Below are 11,582 nucleotides of genomic sequence, written 5' to 3'. Positions count from 1 at the left end.
CCACCATTGCATTCTTCCTCAGGGCTCTGCATATCCCCCACCCCTAGTTGATAGGCTGACAACTATTTATTTTATCTTTTAGTTGCTCTGAGAAACGTAATTGTGGCGAAATCATTTCCACAATATTTTTTTATATATACATATGGCAATAAGCCCAGAACCTGGGTAACTATGGCGATAAGCAATGAGCTCAAAACCCAATTGTTTCTGCGGTAATCAGCCTTTGCAGTTTCTGTTCCCTACACACTACTTAGCTACAGAGTTAATTATATTTTGTTACCTTCAACATAGTAATAAGCTGCAGAGCTGAACGGGGTGCACACACAAACTTATATGATCACAATGTGGAATAATAATTGGCACGCATTCTCCAAAGGTTATAAGGTTACATTATTCTTACATCTTCACAGTATTTTCCTAATACAGTTCTGTGTAATATTGTGGAAGTAAAATTGGACATTGACAGGCCCGGGAGGTTGTCATATTGGGTCTGTTATGTCTTAGGCCTTAGGCAAGAAGAGATTGTTTTGAGTACTGTGTGACCTGGCTTTGTGATAGCTGCCTGCAGTAAGTTCCGCAGACCCTGAGGAAAGCTTGGACCTTGGAGAGACAGACAGCGGAACAAAGGGGGGGAGAAACCACCTGCAGGGAGAGATTCGAAGCTGCCCCAACTGGCGCACAGCGAGTTATAGCTTTATAAAATAGTTGCAGCAGACAATATATTGAATGTTACGTAGGAGTGCAAACGTATAAGTAATCATGTTAATCATACAAATCATATGTTAACTATGTATTTGCAGTGATTCAATGGCAATACGTCAATGTGTTAATCATTAATCAATGGAACACCCAAACATTAATAGTGATTCAACGTCATATGATCAATATCTATATGCATATCTCAAGTAGAGCCTAGAAGCCAAGACAGATTCCGGTAAATTGAGCAAGATGGGTGGATTTTACCTTGCTACCAAGGTGAACCAATAGAGCAAGAGAATTGTGTTTGTTATACGTTTGAGCTCGGTTTGTTGGTGTTTTGTGACCAATCGGGACTTAGAAGTCCTTATTGGGAATTGGGAGTTATGGTTTATCAACTGGTTGCTCTGTGTGCTCCGTATGACTTGGTACCGAGCGCCAGAGTTTGATGAGAGCGTTTTGCTGAGTTGGTAGAGTAAAAGAGATTTCCTTTACTCACCAAACTGAGAGGTCCAGACTTTTATTCTAAGTGTTATCAGAGAGGTTGACTCAAATTTTTTCTACCACAATATCCCATATCATTACCCACTGTTACACATTGCCCATGGCTGCATAGGGAAAGGTTATTTGGGATAATTATGTTACATAGCGGTGTGAGTGTGCCCTGCGATGGGCTGCCCCCCCATCCTGGGTTGTTCCCTGCCTCGTGCCCATTGATTCTGGGATAGGCTCCGGACCCCCCGCGACCCAGTAGGATAAGCGGTTTGGAAAAAGGATGGATGTTACATAGCTGCATGAAAAATTGTAAAATAATTGTAACTTGCATAATGACATTAATAGGTCTGCAGGTAAATGAACGAATTAAAGTAAAATCTGGATACTTTTATAATGGCCAGCTCTGAAATATTTGACTATGTGACAGTCAACTGTTTATCGTGTCTACAGTTCAAAAATGAGCCCTGAACTTGAACAACCTACCATCATGTTGGAAGGTGATCTGCTTGTGATTTTGAGTGTAAAATCAGATATACGAGGCTGGTGGCTGATTTAACCTGAGCACCCAGGAGGGTTAGGGTTAAGTGATGATGACTGCATTGTGTTCAGAGGAGCATCGCTGTTCTTCTCCAGCTCAGCATTGTAGTTTCAGCTTTGCTCATTTTGCCATAGATGTCCACAGGAAAGGCAAGGCCTGACTTTGGAGCAAGTAACTGACAATCATAGGGCAGGGCTTCCAGTGAAGGCGACCACGAAAAATAAAGATAACGGCCATGCAGAAGATGATTAGAAAGTGGAGTCGCCGTTTCTTCTTGCTCCGATGCACGTACGGCACAGGGACAGAAATCTCTCTGCCGGGTCTTCTAGCTTGACACACCCAGAGTCAACAAACAGCCTTGTCCACAAACACCACGATGCAGTGCATTGCACGATCCCCTCCAGTGAGTTTTCCAGTCTGAGCTGTCCAACCTTTGCCAAATGGGACCAAAATAACACACGGCGGGACGCCACATGAGATGGACCAAAATCAAACACACTGAGTTGTATACATTGGCAGCCGCCATCAAGGCCGTCCATGTTACCTTATTTAAACGTCAATAATCTCTGACGTGGGAGAAAAGCTTCAAAGGCCGTTGTCCGTGTCCAGTTCTGCTAATTTTAGCTTCATGTTTGACTTTGGGAACATCAGCTTATCCTCCTGTGTCCAATTCACAGACCTGCATGTTAACCTGCACTGGGATGAGCTGTATACTGTACGCATTGATCTCTATCAGGATACTACTAAATGAGGAAAAAAAAATGTGAATTGGAAGTGATTCCAAAAAAATCATGTGTGATTCATTTCCTCTTAGTCAAGTGTCCTGGAACAAAACTGTGTCAGCATTATCGAAGATGACTTTTGTATCCTTGAGTGATTAAGAAATATAAGAGAAGTATAGACTCATGTTCGAATTTCCTAAGTAAAGAAGATGTTCAGGACGTCAGCTTAATGATCTACAGAGTAGTGTTAGAAAAAAACAAGACAGATTTGCCTGACCAGTGGAACAAGGTCCCGGGCAGTTCTTTGGCTAACGTATGTCAAGAAGGGATTATGTGTAAGCAATCTGTAACGCATTAAGAGGCAAATGCTTTTGATTGCTAACAAAAAAAGGTGCAGAGCCTGAGTTCAGATTTTCAGACACCTGTTTGCAGAAGCTTTGTGATTCTAGTGCATCTGTGAAATTTCACATGCTGCCTGTGACTGATGTATTTTTAGACCTTTCTTTGTGACTTCTAGGGTATAGTGCAGTTCTGACTAAAATTCCCATCACAAGTCCCCACCACGGATTGCTTTCTCACAGGTTACAAAGTGTCATTCACTGGTCTTCTGTTGTTTCTCTTCATGCAGTAATGCAGTAATACATAGTCATGCACTGATGATGCTGACGTCTATTCAACGGCAAAGGCAACATCATCCCCTTCTACAAAATGATAGGGTGAGCTTTGCACTCACTTCAGCAAAGAAAGACACCATCAAAGGTTCTTTGCTGATCATTTCAAAGAAAAACTGTGAAACTGGAGAAGGACTATAAAGAGGGCCTGAAAGATGCAGCCTAAATACAGTGGAATAGCTTTGTGGTAACAGTGAAAACATTAGGTAGAACAATGAGGGAAAAACAAACTCGTGAGCAGCCCCACACCACACAAGCATAGAGGAATTTGATTCACAGGGATGTGTTTGTATTGGAACATTATACAACATTAACCATTAAACTGTCTCTGGAGACCCTAGGATGAAGAAGTAATGAGGGTTTGATGAGTGGGGAAGTAACTTAATTCATTACGATCAGGAATCATGACACAAACACAAAAAAATATAAAAGCAGACAAGTACAGACCACAGGGGCATTGTGTGCCTCACGGGGTTAGGATACTACACCTGGGATCAGAAGGTCACCAGTTCTAATCCCCAAGGTCTGTGAAATGTCTTCACCAGTGGACCCTTGAGTAAGACCCTTAATTCACCGTTACTCCAGGGACGGTCTAGCCCCGCTGTCTTTGTAAAAAGGCACCTGCTAAATAAAGTGTGTAGGTGCAACAGGAAAAATAAGCGCAGCACCAAAATGTATGTATCTCTGTAGTGCTTTTTTACAAGTGAAGGGAGTTGTGCTAAAAAGTGTGTGATTTGCTCAAGTCAATTACACCATTGGACATAGGGATCATTCACAGACATGAGAAACCTCTGAAATTACTGACATTGTTACACAGCTGAGCAGGTTATTGTCATGCCCTGCTCGTCGGCTCCTCGTGTGTGCCACGCCCCCGGATTACCCACATGTTCTTTCCCGATTGTACCCAGCTGTGTCTGATTATTTTCAATCAGTCCTGTGTATTTCAGTCCGTGTCTTACCTGAGTCCTTCATCCGTCATTGATGTCAGTTGCCGTCGTATGTTTCCTGATCCCCGGTTCCCAGAATAAACCCCGTGTTTGCCCTGATTACGGCTTGTCTGCCCGTTCCTGCCTGCTTGCCCGCACGATCGCCGCTTCGCCCAACCGCGTAGCGTGACAGTTATGGGTCTGGGATATATTACACCAGCCTTTATGCCCTTCATAACCAGTCTAACTGAAGGTGGGAAGAAGTTGTTGGTGCTATTTGTTGACACGTTGAGGCAGTTTAAAATGCGTAACCCTAGGAACATTTAGGAGGGAACATGCTCCACTTCAGTGATTTTGGATGTGGGTAGTGGGGGGTGCTTTCATCCCCATAGACAGTAAGGTTACTGACCAGTAAGGCATGGACTACGGCATCGTCACAATCATAAAGCTGTAGTCATGCCAGTTTGATGAGAGTAGCTAAGAAGTCAGGCAGCAGCCTTGCTGGGCACCTGTACTGAGGGTTACCTGAACAGAAACTAATCAGTGGAAGGTTTAGTTTTCCTTTAATAAATGACAAGATCGCAGTGATGTGAAATCTTGTTTGTGGAGGATGCTTCCTGCTGTGTGATCACAACAACATCTTCCACGACAAAAGTGCAGCATAAATTTGAATTACCAGCGACACATAAGCAGCTCGTAGGCAATAGTAGTTAAGGACTCTGATTTCTAACCTGGAGGTTGTTGTATCAAGTCCAAGGAAGGTTCCTAACATCCTACACTTGTGCAAAGTACCTTTGGAAAAAAAGCACATAAGAACACAATTAAAATGTCTAAATGAGAAAAAGGTTTTCTGCTTATGACTAACGGTGATTTAAAGGCTGTTTCAACTTCCTCCGAACACTTTCGGTTTATTTGAGTGCTTTTGTTAGTTCAGTGTCCATTCTCACAAAATTCATAAAACTCAATGTTTAACAAAACTTAACCGTAGAGTACATTACATTAAAAATAATTAAATATTATTTCAACTTATACAAGTTTAGCATTGGGTAATCCTGTAAACAGGCAATTCAAACAATGTTTCTCATCGATGTTACAGGTCTACTCCAGAGTCCCTTAGAAACCTGCTCAGGATAATCAGCTGGAAGATGGATGAAAGGATGTATGAATGTATGGATGAATATCGATAAGATGCCAGAACCATTCATGAGATAGGTTATTGCAGAAGACTGATGGTTGTGAGGATGGATATTCGCAATATAATTTGACTTTTGAGGGAAGACCAATATATAATCTTCTTCATATGATACCACTCCATGCCTGGGAATCAAGTATGTTAGAATTCATGGGACTTTAGGAAGAGAAAAAAAAAAAAGATTTGATGAGTGCAGCAGTTATTGGCTGCAGGCTGAGTTTACTTCGAGCAGACCCAGATTGCATTCCTTGGGGATGGCTCAAGAGTGTGGGGGTAGGAAGACTGACTCACTCGGAGCTCATGCTATAAACTTGAGAAGAAACCCAATTTCAGAGAGAAAGATTTAAGGAGGTTATGTAGAAACAACAGCTAGAAAAAAGGCACATCAAAAAGCAAATTTTACCTTTTACTATTCTTTACGATCCATGCACAAAGATTTATTACGCTTACAGGACAAGTGGTACAAAAAGTCTTTAGAATTGTCTCTGTACATGAGTAAAACGCTGAAGTGCCAGTTCTGGAAAAGCGACAGAAATGGGCTTCATACGGCAGGTGACAGTGCTTTGGACTGTCGCTCTCTGCGTGATGTCCAGCGTTATGCACAGGAGGGATGAAGTGACCGAAGCAATGGTAAGATTCAAACATATTGAAACTTGAATTGTTATATACAAATACGTGGTGTGCGCAACTCGCGCGTTTCTGCATGACTGATACTTTACAGTTTTTTGTACTTACAATAATTGGTTGTTTTGTACGTTTTGTACTTGTTGTAAGTTTTTGTACTTACAATTGTAATTACATAGTGGGTTTTTTTTTCTAGAATTGTTTTATGTTCTTTCAACTCTACAAAGGCAAGTTATTGGCTACACATCTGCCGTTTTTTACAGCATAATTACTTTTGAAATACGGATTTAAAACGAGTATACCATCTCCAAGATACCACTTTCCAACATTGATATTTCCGAAAGAATATTTACTTTGAAGTCTGGCATACGGTTTTAACTATTTGCAAAACTTCTAGTGAAACAATGGCTATTGTTGCAGCCAAAAAATAACATCTATATATGGTCCCTAGCGGCGATTTCTCCCGGATAAGAATGGTATTTGAACAAGTACCAACACAGGAGAAGACAGCTGGTTAACATCTCATTCCCGACAAATGGGACCGTTACAGATATTTACTGGAATCCAAATGTATAGAACTAATGCACCTACTTACATAATTACAGAAAACTTCAAAGGTTCTAAAAAGCTGGTGTTCTTACCGCCATAAGCTACAACAAAATCACGCCGGTTTATATGGAAGGTGTTTTGTGACAACATTCAATAAATAAATGTCATTTAAATGCGTATTTATAAATGTCATTTGAAGTGATAAGCCTTTACACGCAAAATGCGGATAGAAAAGGGAATTCAATCGACTAGGCAAGATCGATCTGTTGTGACTTAGTTTGCAACGTAACCAATCAGATGCTAAGTTTTGCTTAGATCCCGCCCACCGAGTTTGATGGGCGACTGACAGAAGTTTTAAGGGCTGCTGGTATCATTTATATTGTCATTTAAGCAATCGCTTAAAAAGCATTTTAAACGGGTTGTTTAAATAGTCATTTAAATGACACTTTATAATATAATGTACATTGCGTGGTTATTTATTGAATATTGTCACAAAACGCAATCCATGGGTTTGGGGTTTTCGGGGGCATTACGTTTTGTATTGAACTAGTGTTTAAAAAACAAATAGCATCGATACAGGTATGTGACTTACCAAGAACCAGTCAGGTACCATGTTGCTGTCAACGTGAAATATTTCTAAATGTTGTTTGATAATACGTACGTTAAATTTATAAAGACAATTTGGGCTACGCTAAACTGATATTAAGAACTGAGATTATACAACTAGAAGCAAACAATAAGCTCAAAGACTCAAAAACTGCTGACGTGCTTATGGGTAAATATGTCTGGATTGTGGTAGTAAAACATAGTGGGTTAGATAGACATGTAAGAACACATGCGGAGAGTAGTGGTGGATTTCATTCTATAGATAGCAGAGATCTTATGAAGATGCCAGTTACAGAGTTTGTTGTGTGGTGGTCTTCTGTTTCTCTCCAGGCATATTTGAATAAGTATGGCTACCTCCACACTTCGCTAGATCCAAACAGTTCGGGCTACCAGGGACAGGAGGACATCGCAGAGGCCCTCAGGTAAGAAAGACCGGGTTTCTCACATGGATCCCAGCAACACAATGTTTCGGAGGAGTGCTCACCATACCACACCCTCTTTCCTTAAGCACCCTAGGATTTACAGTTCACTTGACAATTCGACTAATAAATAGTCTGGTTCTGTGATTGGATGGTTGCTGGTTTGAACCCCGGCTTCAGCCTTGGCAGAACAGACACACCTCTGTTAAGGTCTCCAGCAAAGGCTTTAACCCCCCAGCATGACCCAGGGGGCTTGGATGAATGGCCTGACCCAGCACTTGTACTCCAGGCTTGAAGGACAGCAAGCTGATATACGCAGGGGGGGTTAATCCTGTGCAAATGCAGAACAGACCATCATTTCAAAGGCAGAAATCCAGCAATTCATTTAGACAAATTCAAAACTTACCCCCTAAATTTTTTGCTCTCCCCACTACTTTTCAGAATCTTCCAGAAGGTGACCGGCCTGTCCATCACAGGAAAGATTGACGAGCCCACCTTAGATATGATGAAACAGCCACGTTGTGGTGTGGAAGACCCCTTCAATCCGAAGTCTTTCAAATACAGATTAATGGGTGAGAGCCCCATTGTCATGGGAGAAGTAATCCAATAGTCATTCTATATAGACCCACTTTTTCATGAATGCAAAAAAGTCCATTTCACATCTCCAAAAACAACATGCACATCTGATTTTTTTCCTTCCAGGCTATTGGCGCAAGAAGAGCCTCACTTACCGGATCTATAACTACACTCCTGACCTGGGCCTGCAAAAGACGCGTGAGGCCATCCGCCTGGCCTTCAAGTACTGGAGTGATGTGACCCCCCTGGTCTTCCAGGAAGTGTACAGCGGACGGGCTGACATCAAGATCTCATTCCATAAGAAGGACGGCACCTGTACCGTGCCCTTCGACGGACCAGGTTGGTGGGCTTAGGCATTGGGGGATATTTTTACCACAGTTTTCACATCTGCAGCTTGATTGGCCTTCCTTGGACCTATCGTGCCTTTCGGAATCAAACGGATCCCTTTTGCTCCTTCCACTCAGGTCGTGTTTTAGCCCACGCGGAGGCTCCAGAATCAGGCATCGTGCACTTTGACGAGGACGAGTACTGGACCGAGGGCAGGTACTACGGCGCCAACCTGCGGATCATTGCTGCGCATGAGATTGGCCACGCCCTGGGTCTGGGCCACTCACAGCTGAGGAGCGCACTGATGGGGCCCATGTACAGCGGTTACCGCAGCAACTTCCAGCTGCATCCAGATGATGTGAACGGGATCCAGGCTCTCTACGGTGAGGCCTTGTTTATGGCGCTAGGATTTTTTGCCATCTTCCAAAAGCTCTTATGCACCACAGCCTCACACATTCTGTGAATTCTCTGTGTGTGTCTTTGGATATCCTGTTAGCCCCCAGTTATTAAAATAACCCTAAGAAATGTTTATGTGAACTGCACGATCTAAATTGCCTGTAGTGTATAACTATTGTTCTATGCTTTCTGATATTCCTGAAAATGATCCACACTCCTCAGCATTGGTTATAATAATGATGATGATGATGAAGATGGACGAATGTTCAGATGGGTAGATGTTCTGTGTTGGTGCAAAATTGAAATCACAGAGAAATTAAGCTCCATCGTGAGTGTAGCTGCGTAAATAACTATTTCCACCCAAAATGTTTCAGCTTTTGTTTCCCATTTCAGGTAAGCGAGTGACCAGCACACCGACAGCATCCAATGAATACGACCTGGAAACCTCCACGATGAGCCTCCCCATGAGGCCCGATGCGAAGCCAGATCCTTGCACGGCGAAGTTGGATGCAATCATGTTAGGTGAGAGAAGCGGGCGCGAGGGCCGTGGGACTCGCAGTAAAATGTGTGCGAGCCGCCAAAAAATGTACCACGGAGCTCATGCCAAGTCTGGTTTACAGATAGTTGAGAGAAGTGTGGTTTTGTCTTTACAAGGAGCTCTTTTCAGATGGGAATGTAAGCAGCCTTTCAATCAGTTCTCTTCTTGCTTTTTTTAAAAATAGCTTTTTTGTTATATATTTCTTTGTTTATGCAGCAGGTAAATGCACTGAATTCCCATTTAGTTCCTGTCATTAAGGAATTGTTTTTCGTTTTATCGGGTATTTATACAGACCTTAATCAGTCATAAATTATTGGTAATTTGTGACATACATTTAATTCTTTTGTTATATTCTTACTCTTCTGCCAGTATGTTTACCATTTCTTCCATTTCAGGCCCCTACCAAAAGATCTATGCTTTCAGTGGGGAGTATGTGTGGACGGTATCCGACTATGGGTACAACACGCCATTCAAGATCAGCATGCTCTGGAAGACCTTGCCAGGGAATCTCAGTGCTGCGGTCCACTCCAGGAGAACCAACAAAATGTACTTTCTGAAAGGTACCATCACAAGCAGTGCTGTCCAGTGAGAGAGAAGGCAAGGTCTGATCGCTGAGAATGCCTGGACTGCCCTAATGAGAGGTCATTGCGTCCTGCCCTGTTCACAGTCATGTTTGGCCGTAAGGATTTCACAGTGCAGATGCTCACCCCATTTATCCGTCTCTGACTATCAGAGTTGGGTAATTGAAGTCCAGACCGGGTTATTGTATCAGCCACTCTGTGACTCTTTATGCTCAGCTGGTTGGTTGAAACAAAATCCCGGTCTGGACTTTTACTCTCTGAATTACCCAACTCCGTTGACTATGCTGGCGTCACTGCCTCCGCAGGAGATAAAGTGTGGAGGTACTCAAACTTCAATCTGGACTACGGCTACCCCAAACAGCTGACCCGCATCCCCCCCAACATCGACGCAGCGTTGTACTTTGAACTCAACAAGAAGCTGCTCTTTTTCAAGGTACAGTGAAACAGCAGCTACAGCCCCCAGCACCACAAATGGTTTATAATTATACTGAACACTGGCTAATCGTTTGCAGTCCTGATGTTCTGAATGCTTCTCTCCCAACTCAGGGCTCGGATTACTGGCAGTGGGATGAGATCATTTACACAGACCTAAGTGTATACCCCAAACCCATCTCACAGATCATCACTGGGGTGCCATCCAACCCCGATGCAGCCTTTACCTGGACAAATGGCAAGATCTACTTCTTCAAGGGAGACCAATACTGGCGCGTCAACAGCCAGCTGCACGTGGACAGAGGTTATCCTCTGAACATGCGGGAACGCTGGATGCAGTGTGGCAAGTAGGCCACTAGGTGGCAAATGACTTCAGGGAAGTTCTGCAGCTGAGTCTCATGGAGAGAGAACAGTCTGATTTGTCTCAGGAAACAATTTTAAACATTTGACAGCTTTCCATTGACAGTTGCATAATAATGACATCTGTATTTTAGTTTAGCGGTTTGGTGCTACTCTACAACAAAAATTTTAATTAGTGGAAAAAAAATGCTTTGATAGCAACAAATCTGATGCACTGAACAGAAATCCAATAACTGTTTGGAGGACTAACATGAACTTTTTCCATTAGGGGTTGTTCCAAGCACTGAAATATTACGAAGTCAAAAGTTCTTACCTCAGTATAGCTCTGTGCCTTAAGTTTGAAGACTCTGTGCTCAAGGAAAGTAAGGCAAATTTTCAGCACTGGTGATCTCATGAGACACTGTCCCCAGTGGTTAAAATGTGGCATTACAGGAATTTGTGAATTAGTGCCATACTGAACATCAGCAGGAAGTTAATAAGATTTTTATACTGTTAAACAGATACAGGTGAACAGGAGTTTTAATGGTACCAATAGAGATAGTATCTCCTTTTATGCATTTTCAGTATTCAAGTTTTTTTTTTTACATTTTGTACAGGATATAGAAAACAGTGTAATTTAGTAACAATACTTTATATTGTCACTAAATAGTGAATTATAATACTATATGGATTGACATGGCAATTTCTGGATAATTGCGTAAATGCACTTACATTTTTAACAAATTAAAGATACTAACAATGAAAACTCAAAGGCTTTTTACTGGTCTGCTCTGAAGAAAAGTACAGAGAAGCTGCAATTATTAAATTATAAACATGAAAATGAAGTAGCACATGCAGTTTATCCATGTGCAACAAACATCTCAGCTGCCACAGCAACCAACAGCGTACTGACCAATAAGAACAGAGGAGCAGCTCTCTGAGGTACTGTTGCTTT

The 11,582-nt window shown here is 42.2% G+C and overlaps 1 protein-coding gene across 1 annotated transcript; it reads left to right on the top strand.

Annotated features, from left to right (window-relative positions):
- Positions 1 to 5,503: 5,503 nt before the first annotated feature.
- On the top strand, positions 5,504 to 11,393 carry mmp19 (matrix metallopeptidase 19). Its single transcript, XM_049000333.1, has 9 exons — positions 5,504 to 5,870; positions 7,350 to 7,441; positions 7,880 to 8,010; positions 8,141 to 8,353; positions 8,479 to 8,724; positions 9,131 to 9,259; positions 9,671 to 9,835; positions 10,162 to 10,289; positions 10,403 to 11,393. The coding sequence occupies exons 1-9, from the start codon at positions 5,775 to 5,777 to the stop codon at positions 10,637 to 10,639; spliced, it is 1,437 nt and encodes a 478-aa protein (XP_048856290.1). The 5' UTR covers positions 5,504 to 5,774; the 3' UTR covers positions 10,640 to 11,393.
- Positions 11,394 to 11,582: the final 189 nt, after the last annotated feature.

Source organism: Brienomyrus brachyistius, unplaced genomic scaffold (assembly GCF_023856365.1).
Source record: "Brienomyrus brachyistius isolate T26 unplaced genomic scaffold, BBRACH_0.4 scaffold50, whole genome shotgun sequence".
NCBI lineage: Eukaryota > Metazoa > Chordata > Actinopteri > Osteoglossiformes > Mormyridae > Brienomyrus > Brienomyrus brachyistius.
Note: the sequence above shows the minus strand (reverse complement) of the source record. Positions and strands in the feature narration are given on the sequence as shown.

What these genes read in the sequence shown, in the direction of transcription:
- mmp19 (XM_049000333.1), top strand. Translation starts at nt 5,775, where the DNA reads ATGGGCTTCATACGGCAGGTGACAGTGCTTTGGACTGTCGCTCTCTGC. An exon ending in TTTCAAATACAGATTAATGG is followed by an intron (nt 8,011 to 8,140) that starts GTGAGAGCCCCA and finishes TTTTCCTTCCAG; the next exon opens with GCTATTGGCGCAAGAAGAGC. An exon ending in AGAAGCTGCTCTTTTTCAAG is followed by an intron (nt 10,290 to 10,402) that starts GTACAGTGAAAC and finishes CTCCCAACTCAG; the next exon opens with GGCTCGGATTACTGGCAGTG.